At 35.4% G+C, this 16,103-nt stretch overlaps 1 protein-coding gene across 1 annotated transcript in view; it reads left to right on the top strand.

The window, feature by feature from the left end:
• Spink5 (serine peptidase inhibitor Kazal type 5) overlaps positions 1-16,103 on the top strand; it is an 81,553-nt gene that overhangs the window by 30,437 nt on the left and 35,013 nt on the right. The window contains exons 10-17 of the mRNA XM_076857643.2: positions 254-341; positions 2,025-2,152; positions 3,399-3,480; positions 4,554-4,681; positions 5,387-5,459; positions 5,773-5,900; positions 9,771-9,819; positions 13,987-14,114. Coding sequence (XP_076713758.2) covers positions 254-341; positions 2,025-2,152; positions 3,399-3,480; positions 4,554-4,681; positions 5,387-5,459; positions 5,773-5,900; positions 9,771-9,819; positions 13,987-14,114 — 804 coding nt within the window. The remainder of the gene's footprint in view (positions 1-253; positions 342-2,024; positions 2,153-3,398; positions 3,481-4,553; positions 4,682-5,386; positions 5,460-5,772; positions 5,901-9,770; positions 9,820-13,986; positions 14,115-16,103) is intronic.

Below are 16,103 nucleotides of genomic sequence, written 5' to 3'. Positions count from 1 at the left end.
GTATAACAACACAGTGATTGACAGAGAGCTCATGTCTCTTTAGGTACTGGAATGACCTCTTCACAAATTTAAGCTGGGAATATTTAAAAGGAGAGATGAGAAAGAAGATCTTTTTAGTGGAGCTTAAGGTGATTTAGATGTGCTTGTGCCAGAATCCAGGAAAACTTGGCTGCTTTTCTATCTGTACCTAATGACTATTTTGCAGCATGAAGTTTTAAAGCACCTCTACTCATTTATTTATTTATTTTTCCAGCTTGAGGAACTTTTCTGAAGAAAAAAATAAATCAGATCAAAATCTGATTGAAAATGAAGAAAATGTTAAACTTAAAAGAGAAATTGAGGTGAGGAGGAGTCTGATCCATCTGGTCATGACCTTTGTGTGAGAGGTTTGGATGTGTGGGCATATTACTCTAATATGTACTTTCAATTTTGTTTAATATTTTCCCTACTACTAACAAGTTTTCTGGAAATTAATTTATAGTTATTGTTTTAAACTTATAAAAATGATTATGTCATTACCATTTCTTGATCCATGTGGAGGAAAATAATCAAGGCTCATTAGTAAAATAATTCCACATTCCAAATGAAAGTGGTATATCCAAACATTGTCTGAACTCAAAGTGTGTTGTGTCTCTTCCATAGTATGGTAGCTGTTGTGAAGATATTCATTTTAAAAGCAATAACCACGTACAAATTCAATATGCTTCCTTTAAAATCATGCTACATTCACTTTCTAAACATCTCTTAACTTACCATCTGCCTGTTTTTCTATTGCTGTTATCTTAGCTCTTACACTTAATAATTTCCCTTTGCACAGATGCATTGTCTGGTCTATAAACTTTTAATACACTTACTTTCCATCTTCCTCAGTCCTCATGATCCATTCACCCTCCCTGTTGTCTTCATAGAACAGGAGATATTTTTATGAGTCCTTGGCATTATGAAATTCCAATGTTTAAAAATATCCTGGAGTATATTTGAGTCATTTATTGAAATGCTAGAAATCTTTTGTGAAGAAACCCTATTTAGATTTATTCTTACTGTTACCAGCTTTCTCAGATGCATAGCTTAGTTTGGCAGAGTGACCTGCCCCATTAAAGCTGACTCTGTGTAACACCATCTTGCTGCCTAGGCTTCAATTTTAACTTATCTCTTCCTTATAATCTTAGTTTACCAAGTTCTTCTAATTTTAGTGCTCAAATATGCCTTGACTATTCGATTATCTCTCACTTCCATTTCCTCCCTCCCTCTTCTCTCCCCACCTTGGTTTGTTCCTTCCCATCCTCCTTTCTTTCTGTTTCTAGAATCTGGTTAGTTTTTTTTTTTTTTTTTAATTTCAATTCTCTATTCACTCAATTCCTTCAAAAATCTCTTTGACAGTTTTTCTAAAATAAATATGATTCTGTCATTCTCTGCTCTATGTATTTATCATGTTTTCATTGCCTAAGGATAAAAATCCAAATTCCTTTAAAAGTTTACAGGTCTGCTTTTGATCAAATTCAAGGTCTCCTTTTTGACCACTTCCCAAACCTTTCTTTTTTTACCCAACTAATTGTTTAGCTGCTATACTCAAAGAAATGTTAAATTATCTCTAGAGAACATGTAGTATAATACTGCCAGGATTTTGCATACCGTAATTCCTCTTGAAGGACTTTTTGTTCCATGGTGATCCTGTGTACATCCTCAAGACAGAATTTAGTCAAAAATTCTTAGAACTTCCATTACACAATTAATCTAGATCTGAGTTATGTTTCTTATCCATGTATATTGAAATTACTTATTCTATTTGGCTAATAAAGGACCTAAATCACATTCATATTTGTATCCTCTTCATGTATTTGTTGAATCCTTAAATGGATGAATATTGCAAGAAGGGAAGTGTTACAAAATTTTTGGTCATTCTAAATCCTAAGTTTTATTTTTTTTTCATCTGAAATTTCTCTTCTCCAATTTTCTTGATTAAACAGCATACGAAATTTACAAATAGAGACCTATGTCTAAAGATTCTAATTTTCATTATTCAGAAACAATGCAGTGAATATCGAGATCATGCAAAGAAGGGGATACTTTTTTGTACCAGAGAAAATGACCCTGTCCGTGGTCCAGATGGAAAAATGCACGGCAACCTGTGCTCCATGTGCCAAGCCTTCTTGTGAGTATGGAGTTTTAGAATGTCACATGGTGCCCTAGTACAGCCAGTTTGTTCCATAGATAGGGAAACCATGGTGCAAGATTGGAGAGTTGAAAGGGTCACAAGCAAGATGCTGCAGTAGAGCTGAAAGTAAGTGCTCAGAGTCATTTGTTTTAAGTTGCCTTGTTTTCTCTGACATTCACTCTCTTAGCACTGGAACCTCCTGACAAACATAAACTTATAAAAATCTTAGTTGTTGCTTTGTTACTGAACCTTCATAGGTGAACCTATTTGACAAAATAGGCACCTCATTTTCCATGGGGGTTGGAGTCAAAAGTTAGCACTGATAGAAATTGAATGGAATTGCCAAACTTCTCTAAAATTATCTTAAACATTACTTTATATACTCTGACATTTTTAGTAAGTGAGAACTAACAGTTTCCTTTTACTATTTAGAATAGTTCTTACTTTATTTGGTTATGCTCAGACTAAGTATTAGACTATATCTAGATTATAAAAAAGCTATATTTAACTTTTTGTTCTGGTTAATAGCCATGTACAGCTGAAATACCATCAGGTAACTGTGCATACCATACAATTGCATTTACAAAACAAATTTAGGGTCATTTGGTTTATCAATGTGTGGAAATCATGATTTTTTTACCGGTTGGTATCATCTTTTGGCTTTTACATAAAGTATCTATGAACAAACAGTGCATTTAAGTTTAACTGAAACCCACTCTCTACATGATGTGTAGATGAACCATGGACTGGAGGGAGGATACTTTGGTTGCAGTCACATCCTGAAAACAGAGATAGTCAAGGCCTTTATGCCTCTCATCCTTTCTGAGAAACAAGAAACAAGAGATTGAATCAGTGAACTTGGTTAAAGCTGCTTTCCACCTCCAGATGTTATATCACCATTATTCTAATTCTGATATCTATCTTCTTTGTGAACCTTGATGATCTTTTTCTCACCATATGCAAGAAGGATAATTTACAGAAAACAAGTTTTCCAGATACACTATTGCCATCTTTCTTTTAATGTTAAGTAGCAACTATCAAGAAGTCATTATACCAAACTGGAGGCATTATACCAAACCTGAGGCTGCTTTGTTGCTTCTTTTTGATATGTCATGATAGAGGGAAAGGGATTCTCCTCCTTAAGAGGGAGGAAAGATCAGTGGTGCAGGCATGCAAAAAAAAAAAAAAAAATTCAGCACGTGTTTGCTCTTAATGGATCTCTTCTATTTTCTTTTTCATTCAGCCAACAAGAAGCTGAAGAAAAGAAAAAGGCTGAAGCCCAAGCAAGAAACAAAAGAGGATCCGAAAAAGCACCTTCATATGAAGTGAGTAGGATCCATCTAACAAATCCTCCTCTAACTGAACACCTCAAAGAAACTATCAGAAAATCCCAACCCTTCAATCCCAGATAGCATTGAGTTGAATGCAGTGGGATATTGTGCTGTTCTTGGATCTTCAGAGACTAACTTGTCAACTATAAAGAACTTCTTGGAGTCAATAATTGAGTTCCAGATCCAATTTCAACATTTCCAGATAGAGGCTTTTAGCTATTGCTAAGTACTGTCCAGAAAAACAGTACATGTGCAATTTCTCCAGATGAATACCTGAAATTTCGTATCTGAGTCGAAATAAAAATGCCCTGATTCTATTAAAGACATGGATTTTACCTCTGAAATATTACAGTATTCATTAGATGAATGATCAGCACAACCTGTTGTAATGATGAGTGTTGCTTAATTCTCTCTCTAGATTCTGTCCTTTCTCTTATCCTCCTCTTATCCAAACATTAACCTAATACAGTAAAAGTAACATTGCAAAATGTGAATCAGGTCATAATACTGCTCTACTTAAACCCACAGACACTCCTTATCAGCTACAGGATACAGTTTAGTCTCATGCCTCTCTATTAATTTGCTTCTTTACCTCTATTCAGAAATCCACTTTCCACTATGTGCTATATAATTTTGCATCTGTGTCTCTTGGCTTGTTTTATTTTCACAATGCAGTGCACATATTCTAAAGTTCATTTTTTTAACCTAGGAAAATGCTACTTTTGACAGACTTACTTAAATTATTCTTGATATCTTTCCTGGTTTCCACCATCAAATTCCATGATCCCAGACATTTAGTTGTCAGATATATTGTACCTGTATATTTTCATTTATTTTATTCTGTTCAGTTTATGGTAGGGTTAGCTTGTGTACCTCTTATATCATATTGTGATGTTCTATTATTTCTTATGTGTGGCCATTTCTTAGAAAATGATATTTTGTTATTGTTGTTGACTTAAATTTTACATTTAAGTGAAATATAATTAAACTCCTGGGCTTATCAAAATATAACACTAATTTAGGCCAATGTAGATATTTGAATTAACTTCCTCCCCATACCATGGCAGGATCTTTGCAGTGAATATCGACAGTTGGTGAGGGATGGGAGACTCCCCTGCACCAGAGAGAATGACCCCATTCGGGGCCCAGATGGGAAAATGCATGGCAACACCTGCTCCATGTGTCAGGCCTTCTTGTGAGTAGAGTCACAGCCTAGTTGCCCTCTCTGCTTCCTTTTATGTTCAATTTGGAAAGGAACTATTTCAGTAGGGAACTACAAGAATTAAAACATATTGAAAAAAACTGCCTCATTGGAGAAACATATAAAAACCATGTCCTTACACTAAGGCCAGGAAGAGTCAAAGTTTTGAAAGATCCAAGAAGTGAAACAGGACTTTTCTAGGTTGCCTCCACGGATGCAATTGAGGCCAGTGAGGGAAAGCTCTGGAAGACAGGCTCCAGGTCAATGCCAGGAAGAACTTCCCAACAGTTTGATGATTCCAAAGATGGAATGACTTATCATTGAGTGTCAAGGATGATATAGGTTAAGGCATTAAATGACAGATTAAAGCAAAGGCTGGACAGTCATCATAGATATAGTACTGAGCACTGGAAGTTTAGAAAACCACCTCTGAACTAGGGTCTAAATTCTTCACTTGCATTTACAATTCTGTCCTTGGATAAATTAGGCATTCTGTCTGTTTTCTTATTAGAAAAAAATGGGTTAAAGTAATAGTTTTACTACATAAAGTCATGCCTATTTCATAGTATGAGCAGAGACTTAGGCACACAGTAAGAATTTAATACATGTTAATTAACTTCAAATTTTGTCTGAGATTATTTTCAATCTGAAAATTCTCTGATTCTTTCTTATATCTTTTCTTCAACCACTCTCATTTAGCCAAGCAGAAGAAGAGGAAAAGAAAAAGAGGGAAAGTACATCAAGAAATAAAAGACAATCTGCTTCCTTTGAGGTGAGCTACCCTTTCGAATAAGTCAAAGGCATATGAACCTGGGGATGAACAGGTGGCATTTGGGAACACGTGAATTCCCTGAAACCCTATGAAACCTTTGTACAGCTTTTGTTTTTTTTTGTGTTTGCATCTGTGCATGTACAGATGTGATTTTCTTGCTTGAGGATCCATTGATAGTATTGCTTACAAGTATCCTAAAATAGGCCAAGAGTTGACCTCCAGTTTAAAAAATAAAAGGCTAAATTTTACTCATTCTTGCAATCAGATCTACACTTTGATTAACACCTCCAACTTTCCTCCTTGATTTCTTTAGAAGTTATGTAGTGAATACCGCAAATCCTGGAAGAATGGACAACTTATTTGCACCAGAGAGAATGACCCCATTCGGGGCCCAGATGGGAAAATGCATGGCAACACCTGCTCCATGTGTCAGGCCTTCTTGTGAGTAGAGTCACAGCCTAGTTGCCCTGTCTGCTTCCTTTTATGTTCAATTTGGAGAGGAAATACTTCTGTAGGGAATGAATATAAGAATTAAGACATATTTGAAGAAACTGCCTAATTGGAGAAACATATAAAAACCATGTCCTTACACTTAGGCAAGGGAAGTTTTGAAAGATCCAAGAAGAGAAACAGGACTTTTCTAGGTTGTCTTCATGGATGCAATTGAGGCCAGTGAGCCAGTGGGTGAAAGCTCTGGAAGACAGGCTCCAGCTCAATGCCAGGAAGAACTTCCCAACAGTTTGATGATTTCAAAATTGGAATGACTTACCATTGAGTGTCAAGGATGATATAGGTAAAGGCATTAAATGACAGATTAAAGCAAAGGCTGGACAGTCATCATAGATATAGTACTGAGCACTGGAAGTTTAGAAAACCACCTCTGAACTAGGGTCTAAATTCTTCACTTGCATTTACAATTCTGTCCTTGGATAAATTAGGCATTCTGTTTTCTTATTAGAAAAAAATGGGTTAAAGTAATAGTTTTACTACATAAAGTCATGCCTATTTCATAGTATGAGCACAGACTTAGGCACATAGTAAGAATTTAATACATGTTAATTAACTTCAAATTTTGTCTGAGATTATTTTCAATCTGAAAATTCTCTGATTCTTTCATATCTTTTCTTCAACCACTCTCTTAGCCAAGCAGAAGAAGAGGAAAAGAAAAAGAGGGAAAGTACGTCAAGAAATAAAAGACAATCTGCTTCCTTTGAGGTGAGCTACCCTTTAGAATAAGTCAGAGGCATATGAACCTGGGGATGAGCAAGTGGCATTCGGGAACATGTGAATTCCCTGAAACCCTATGAAACCTTTGTACAGCTGTTGTTTTCGTGTGTTTGTATCTGTGCATGTACAGATGTGATTTTCTTGCTTGAGGATCCATTGATAGTATTGCTTAAAATATCCATGCCTTCAAAGTTGAGAAGTATCCTAAAATAGGCCAAGAGTTGACCTCCAGTTTAAAAAAAATAAAAGGCTAAATTTCACTCTTTCTTGCAATCAGATCTAAATTTTCTTTAACACCTCCAATTTTCCTCCTTGATTTCTTTAGAAGTTATGTAGTGAATATCGCAAATCCTGGAAGAATGGACAACTTATTTGCACCAGAGAGAATGACCCCATTCGGGGCCCAGATGGGAAAATGCATGGCAACACCTGCTCCATGTGTCAGGCCTTCTTGTGAGTAGAGCATGGCCAGGGAGCTTGGGAAATGCTTTGGGAATACTGTTTTAATGGAAAAAATGCACTTTCTTCTTCAATGTAGAATTCAGTTTGAATGTCATATTTAAAAGTACCAAAAAATCCTAACAGCAAATGGAGAACTTTCAGACTATAAGTGCATAAAGATACAGCATAAGCAAGATGTAAAAGTGAATTAGTGTGTGATCTTATTTATATATGACATCTTAAATATCAAACTTACAGAAGTAGACAGAGACTGGTGTTGGGAAGGATGGATGTTGGGAATGAGGAAATCTCAACTAGAGGATCTGATTTCAAGAGGCATGCTTTTTGAGATCTTTTGCACAATATGGAGACTGTAGTTAATATATCATGTATTTCAAAAGAGCTAAAAGAGTACATTTTAAATATTCTAACCACAGAGAAATAAATATATGAGGTGATTATGTTTCTTAGACTGATTTAATCATTCCACATGTATATCTATATCACATTATCTTCAAAAATAGAAATTATTTGTCAATTAAAACAATTTTTCACAAAAGAGATGCAGAATGGTATCTTATAAGGCATTTCAGAAGTAATCTATAATTTCCTATCTAGATTAGAGATTATATATGACAATCATACTAATTATTTTCAGCTCTCTGAAATATTATTAGTCAAACTAAGAAAATACATGATATTACAGGTAAAGTATCATTGTAGTACATAGAAATTTTATGAGATTTTTTTCTTTTGCTCACTATTTTTCTTCCCACTTATTCTGTGTGAATTTAGGGAATAAAACTAAAATGGATAAGAGGTATAGAGAGGGAGATTTGAGTTTAACATGAATAATAACATAATGATAATGACTTAAGGATTATGATTTCCATGTGTAGAAGTCAGTTACCTATTTTAGGGAACCAGAAGTTTGGCTGTGAAATAAGTGAAATGATATGAACCCTTAAGCAAGAATCTACAATTTCCCAAACTCATTTTTTGACAAAAAGTGTTTGCCAATTTAATTTCTCCACAGGTATTTGGTTATTCAGTTTTCTCTGTTGGGCCCAGTATAATTCATCAGAGTTTTCCCATAATGTTAGAGCCATTGAACTCTAAAAATCTTTTTGATTTGGAAAAGTCAATATGATGGTGACTTAGGTATCATAATAAGCGTTTATCGAATAGATGTAATTGGCTGGTATGTGATAATATTTGCCACATAATCTCATAATATATTCATCATAATCATATGAAATAGGTACTATATAGTCACAAGTTACAGATGAAAAGACGAAGGCCCAGTGAAGTTGAGAATGGCAGAAAATCAGCTGAGGTTATGTTCCATGTTGGTAAAGAAAATTATAACATGCTTCTCACTGTAGTGTAGACAGGACATGATCTCTTATCAAGGGTTTACCAACTACTGGTGATATATTTGCCTATTCATAGGCTTGTTTCCATCTGTTTTTCTTTTTCCTCTACAATCACTTTTCAAGGCAAGGAAATAATTCTGCCACCTAGTGGTCAGTTCTGCTGCCTTTTCTGATCATTCCTCATTAAAATATTTAGTCAACTTGGATATATTTAGGTCAGTTTTCACTTAAAGAAGTATGAAAATCTCACATTTTAAACCTATTTTAATAAATACAATAAATACAAAATTTCTCCAATAAATACAAAAATCTCTATTCAAAAACACTTTTATTACCCATATTTTGTGGATATGCTAACAAAGGTTACTGAGTTTCTTGATGATCTTTTTCCCTCCATTGTCATTTTTTGCACTTTTTCATACCATGTGAAAATAATCTTTTCATCTTTTAAAAATGTTTTAATTTGATGGATGGTCAAATCTTGTATTGATTAGAATACCTTAAAACATTTTAACAAATTGTGCAATTTTTTTCTCTATACATTGGGATTAGTTTGTGTCATATACCAGCTATGCTATAGGTCCAACCACTAAATTCAGTTTGCAACACTAGTAATTGTCTAACATAGAAAGATGTATTGCTCTCACTTAATTTTATCATATGTCTATTTTTGGAATGTTTACTTACAATGATGACAATGCTGATGATATCAGTCCCTTATATCATTTATGCTAATCACAGCATAAATCACTGCATATTATGTAAGAGTTACTATTCTAGTGACTTTATATGTACCAACTCATTTAATACTCCAAACATTCCTATGAGAAAGGTATTCTTATTACCTGTCCTATACCTCTATTGCCTCTTCATTTAAAAACAAGGTGCATCTCATTCTCCTTGGATGATCTCATTCCAGAGTATTTCCCCTTTAGCTACTCTGCTCTACTGCTGCCCAAACCAAATATTACCACTTTATAAAAGTGACCACAGAAGCAAATCAGAGAGTATTATTGCAGTGCACATGCTGGGAAGTTAAATGGATTACTCATTGATAAAGGGACTTCCTTTTGCACACTATTGTCTTGAGGTGTGGTGAACATTTCTAGTTCATTATAAATAAAAGGACAAAGTACTATGGGTGGATCTTGAGAATAGACAAAGCAGTGGATTATCAATCTATGAATCAGCCTATGAATGTGAAAGTTCTGCTCTCCTGGAATAAGATCCATTTCTTCTGTCTCTCTCTTTTTCCCATCCCTTGTAGTAAACAAGAAGAAAAAGGAAAAGCAAAAGATAAAAGGGAAGCTGCAAAGGTAATTTTTTCAGAAATGCTGATTCTGTGCATTGGCAATTTTTCTTTACAGTAACATTCTAGTTATCTCATTATCATAAATTGTTTCTGTTTGTTTCATGTCTGAAATAAACTAAGAAAACTCTTATCCTTTAAAAAAAGAAAGAGAAGTCTTTATGAAATTTTTCTAATACCAATTTTACTTCATAATTATTCAAATTTTGAGGTTCATTTTTATAAAAAAAAATGAGTATTCAAAGGTTAGAGGGAGACCTAAACCCCAAACTGATAACAATGTCCTAAGTAAGAATGCTGAAGTGACCTTAGAACCATTCACAGACATTCACTCCTACAGCAGCAACAGAGAGAATAACACAGAGACTGTAGACAGCACACCTGTCGGGGACCTCAATATAGATCATGTCCATACCTTCACAGAATTGTGAAGCCTAGAAGAGCAATAACAGAGAATGTAATCCATATACACTGCTGCATACAACATATCTGACCCACTGGACGGACCCCACTATTGTGAGATCTACAGAGAAAGTGGGATCCTCAAGCACTAACACAATAAAGTGTCAAGATACACTATCACCACAGAAACAATAACAATAAGGATTCTATGCTACAAAACCCCCTTGGAAATATATTCATAATAACCTGACGATCTGGAACATTTCATCAAGAGAGAGCTATGCTAAAGTCTAGAGCAAAACAGATCAAGATCTGGGAAATCTCCAGGCAAGAGAGGGAGACTTCACATAATAGTGGAAGAGAAATCCATCCCAACAGATGCACAAATACCAACTTAGGAATATAAGAATTATGGAAATGAAACAAAACAAGAGAATGTGTCACCAGAAGGCTCACAATTCACCAGCAACTTATTCCAAAGATTGAGTACAATCTTTGAGTACAAAGATTGAGTACAGAAGATAAAGAATTTAAAGAATGATTATAAAAGTGACTCATTGCATGGAGTTTATTCCTTAAAAGAAGAAAAAGTCAACAAATAAATGACCTTATACTACATCTCAAAGCCCTAGAAAAAGAAGAAAAAAATCAGCAAAATCAGTAGAAAGCAAGAAACAATTAAAATTAGAGCCAAAATCAATAAAAATGAAACAATAAATAATTGAAAAAATTGATAAAACAATTTATTTATTGAAAAAATAAATAAAATTGACAGACCCTTAGCCATGCAAATGAAGAGAAGGATCGAGAGAACTCAAATTACCAGCATACGTGATGAAAAAGGTAATATCACAACAGACACTACAGAAATACAGAGGATAATTAGAAATTATTTTGAAATCTTATTCACCAATAAAATAGAAGATATTGACGGCATCGACAAAATTCTTAAATCATACAATTTGCCCAGACTGAGTCAGGAAGATATACACAATTTAAACAGACCAATTTCAAGTGAGGAAATAGAAGAAGCCATCAGAAGCTTACCAACCAAGAAAAGCCCGGAACTGGATGGATACACAGCTGAGTTCTACAAGACCTTTAAAGAAGAACCAATACGTTTCAATTTATTTTAGGAAATAAAAAAAGAGGCAGTAATTCCAAACTCATTCTATGAGGCCAATATCACCCGATCCCAAAACCAGGCAAAGACACATCAAAGAAAGAAAACTTCAGACCAATATATCTAATTAACATAGATGCAAATTTCTCAATAAAATTCTGGCAAATTGAATTAAAAAGCATATCAAAAGATTGTGCATTATGATCAAGTGGAATTCATCCCAGGGATGCAAGGTTGGTTCAACATACGGAAATCAATAAATGTATTTCATCATGTCAATAGACTTAAAGATAAGAATCATATGATCATCTCAATAGATTCAGAAAAAGCATTTGACAAAATAAAGCACGGCTTTATGTTCAAAACACTAGAAAAACTAGGGATAACAGGAACATATCTTAACATTGTAAAGGCTATCTACGCTAAGCTTCAGGCCAGCATCGTTCTAAACAGAGAAAAATTGAAAGCGTTCCCTCTAAAAACTGGAACAAGACAGGGATGCCCTCTTTCACCACTTCTATTCAACATAGTTCTTGAAACACTGGCCACAGCAATTAGACAGACTAAAGAAATAAAAGGGATATGTATAGGAAAAGAAGAACTTAAATTAGTACTATTTGCTGATGATATGATTCTATACCTAGAAGACCCAAAAAATTTTTCACCAGAAAACTTTTAGAACTAATAAATGAATTCAGCAAAGTAGCAGGATATAAAATCAACACAAAACTGAACTCAAAATGGATCAAGGACCTAGAAATTAAACCAGAGACTCTGCTTCTAATAGAAGAAAAAGTGGGCCCTAATCTTCATCATGTGGGATTAGGCCCCAACTTCCTTAATAAGACTCCTATAGCACAAGAATTTAAACCAAGAATTAATAAATAGGATGGAATCAAACTAAAAAGTTTCTTCTCAGCAAAAGAAACAATCTGTGAGGTGAATAGAGAGCCTTCATCCTGGGAGCAAATTTTTACCCCTCACACAACAGATAGAGCACTAATCTCTAGGGTATATAAAGAACTCAAAAAGTTAAGTACTGAAAAAATAAATAACCCAATGGGCCAAGGACTAGAACAGACACTTCTCAGAAGTGGATATACAATCAATCAACAAATATATGAAAAAATGTTCATCATCTCTAGGAATCAGAGAAATGCAATCAAAACTAGTCTAAGATATCTCACTCCAGTCAGAATGGCAGCTATTATGAAGACAAACAACAATAAGTATTGGCAAGGATATGGGGAAAAAGGTACACTCATACATTTCTGGTGGGACTGCAAATTGGTGCAGCCAATATAGAAAGCAGTATGAAGATTCCCTGGAAATCTGGGAATGGAACCACCATTTGACCCCAGCTATTCCTCTCCTCAGACTATACTCAAAAGATTTAAAAACAGCATACTATAAGGACATAGCCACATCAATGTTTATAGCAGCATGATTAACAATAGCTAAACTGTGGAGCCAAACTAGATGCCCTTCAGTGGATGAATGGATAAAAAAAAATGTGGCATATATACACAATGGAATTTTACTCAGCAATAAAAGACATTAAAATCATGGCATTTTTCAGGTAAATGGATGGTATTGGAGAAGATAATGCTAAGTGAAGTTAGCCAAGCCCCAAAAAACAAATGCCGAATGTTTTCTCTGATATAAGGAGGCTAACTCATTGTGGGGTAGTAAGGGGGAGCATGGGAGGAATAGATGGATTTTAGATAGGGAAGAGGGGTGGGAGGGAAAAGGAGGAGGCAAGGGATTAGCAAGGGCGATGGAATGTGATGGACAGCATTATCCAAACTACATGTATGAAGACATGAATTGGGTGTCAACTTACAAACAGAGATATGAAAATTGTGGTATATATGTGTAATAAGAATTATAATGCAAAAAAGTACATGTATAAAGACATGAATTGCAGTGAACATACTTGATATACAAAGATATGAAAAGTTGTGCTCTATATGTGTAATAAGAATTGTGATGCATTCCACTGTCCTGTATTTAAAAAAAATCAATTAAGTAAGAAAAATTAAAACAATAGATAAGAAACTATGATTAGGTACATAACTCTGGGACAATATTAAGAAACTGAACTTAAATTTCCTGATTTAAATCCTCATTCCCCATCCCTGGACAGGAATTCACTCTAGGAAAGATGTTGCTTTCTCCAGGGATCATACTTTTTCTGCTCACATCTATAAAGAAGAGCATGCTTGTTTTTCCTCTTCTTGGCTTGCTAAAGACAAACCTTGACTCAGCAATTCTCTCTCACCTCTAGGAAGGCTTCCCTATAGGCCTATTGACTCTCCTCACCATGGTTTTTCATAACTCTTAGAGATAGATTAAAATATACATTATGACACAAACATGCATGTTTTCTGTTGAACTCTGCCCAACTCGTCAGCCTGATTCTGCACCATAATTACAGGCATCCTCAGGAGAATGATGGTGATGGTTACAGATCTGATGTAACACCAGGGCAATTTTGAGTGTGTGACTGGAGCTTTGTACTTCTTTACTGATTTATTGCTATATGTCATAACTTTTCCTGACTTTGTCTACACTGCCATGCATGACTTGTTCCTCATAGGTAGAAAGGATAGAAAACTGACCTGAGAAAATATTTTCTTCATTTTCCAGGAAATCTGCAGCGAATTCCGGAACTACGTGAGAAATGGACTGCTCATATGCACCAGGGAGCACAACCCTGTTTTTGGCCCAGATGGCCAAATTCACGGAAACAAGTGTTCCATGTGTTCTAGTGTGTTGTAGGTATCCACCCCAGCTCTCCCTCTGACTCTCTTCATCACTGTTCACCTTGAGCCTCAGATTCCTCCCACCTCTGTAGTATATCTACCATGGACTGTCAACTAGAAAATCTTACAAACACATGGAGAAGACATTAAGTACCACTGAAGTACCCAGTGACAGTGTTATTCTCAAGCCAGTCTTCCTTCTATCTTCTAATTAAGTTAAAGGAAAAGTCTCCCTTTAGTGTTGATATGTTTTTAACACTTGACACTCTTTCTTTATGACAAAAAGGGGGCAGAAGTTTCATGGTCTGGATTGCATGCTCTCTTTGGTCTCTCTTCCTCCTCTGGTATATTACCACTCTGTGAGGATATTCAGATGTGGGTTAAGGTAATCCAGTTGAATAGATAGATGTGTGTGGGGCTGAGACATAAAGATTGTTATAATAACCTGAAGAAGACAGAGAAGTGGAATAGAGAGGACACGTCTAGCTTTTCAGGGAAAGTGCTAGACACAGGTGAAATGCACACTTTGAAAGTGTATTAGTGTGGCAGGAAAGCCCTAAGAGTCAGGTTCATGTGCCAGATGTGTACTGAAATGTTAAGTCAGGTCAGGACTTGCTAGGCCTTTCTGTTGCTTCATGCTATGGATAAACCTGAGGCCTGGAGTTTCACTGTGTGGGGCATTAGAGAAGCTGAATTTTATCAATTCTAGTTCCTTCCTTGTTAGACTGCCAATTCCCTCTTGAACATCACTCTAAAATAAATGTGGAGAAAAATATTTAAATGATTGCTTAAAGAAACAACAACAACAACAATAACAACAGAAATAGTCTCCAATTACAGAGGTCTTACCTTAAGTGTATGCAGGTAATTTCTTAAAAGGAGAGATTGACAGAATGACGCATTAGATTAAATAGTGACTGGGAGGAAAATAAATCAGGAATTTTCCTCTCATCTATTCCATTTGCTTATGCTGTGGTAATAACCAGAGGTGGTAAATACTTTCAATGTCTAGCATGACATGCTACATGAAGTCATACCTGTTTCATGGTTTGAGCACTGGCTTAGGCACACAGTAAAAATTTAATCCATGTTAACTAACTTCAAATTTTGTCTGAGATTACTTCCAATCTGAAAATTCTCTGATTCTTTCTCATATCTTTTCTTCAACCACTCTCATTTAGCCAAGCAGAAGAAGAGGAAAAGAAAAAGAGGGAAAGTACGTCAAGAAATAAAAGACAATCTGCTTCCTTTGAGGTAAGCTACCCTTTCTAATAAGTCAGAGGCATATGGAACTGGGGATGTACATGTGGCATTCAGGGAATGCGTGAATTCCCTGAAACTCTATGAAACTTTTGTACAGCTGTTGTTTTTGTGTGTTTGCATCTGTGCATGTATAGATGTGATTTTCTTGCTTGAGGATCCATTGACACTTAAAAATATCCATGCCTTCAAAGTTGAGAAGTATCCTAAAATAGGCCAAGAGTTGACCTCCAGTTTAAAAAATAAAAGGTTAAATTTCACTCATTCTTCAAATCAGATCTAAACTTTGTTTAACACCTCCAACTTTCCTCCTTGATTTCTTTAGAAGTTATGTAGTGAATATCGCAAATCCTGGAAGAATGGACAACTTATTTGCACCAGAGAGAATGACCCCATTCGGGGCCCAGATGGGAAAATGCATGGCAACACCTGCTCCATGTGTCAGGCCTTCTTGTGAGTAGAGTCACAGCCTAGTTGCCCTGTCTGCTTCCTTTTATGTTCAATTTGGAGAGGAAATACTTCTGTAGGGAATATAAGAATTAAGACATTTTTGAAGAAACTGCCTAATTGGAGAAACATATAAAAACCATGTCCTTACACTTAGGCAAGGGAAGTTTTGAAAGATCCAAGAAGAGAAACAGGACTTTTCTAGGTTGTCTCCACGGATGCAATTGAGGCCAGTGAGCAGTGGGTGAAAGCTCTGGAAGACAGGCTCCAGCTCAATGCCAGGAAGAACTTCCC

The sequence above is a fragment of the Callospermophilus lateralis genome, chromosome 5 (genome assembly GCF_048772815.1).
Source record: "Callospermophilus lateralis isolate mCalLat2 chromosome 5, mCalLat2.hap1, whole genome shotgun sequence".
Classification (NCBI taxonomy): domain Eukaryota; kingdom Metazoa; phylum Chordata; class Mammalia; order Rodentia; family Sciuridae; genus Callospermophilus; species Callospermophilus lateralis.
The sequence above is the reverse complement of the archived record's forward strand: the minus strand, read 5'-3'. Positions and strand labels throughout refer to the sequence as shown.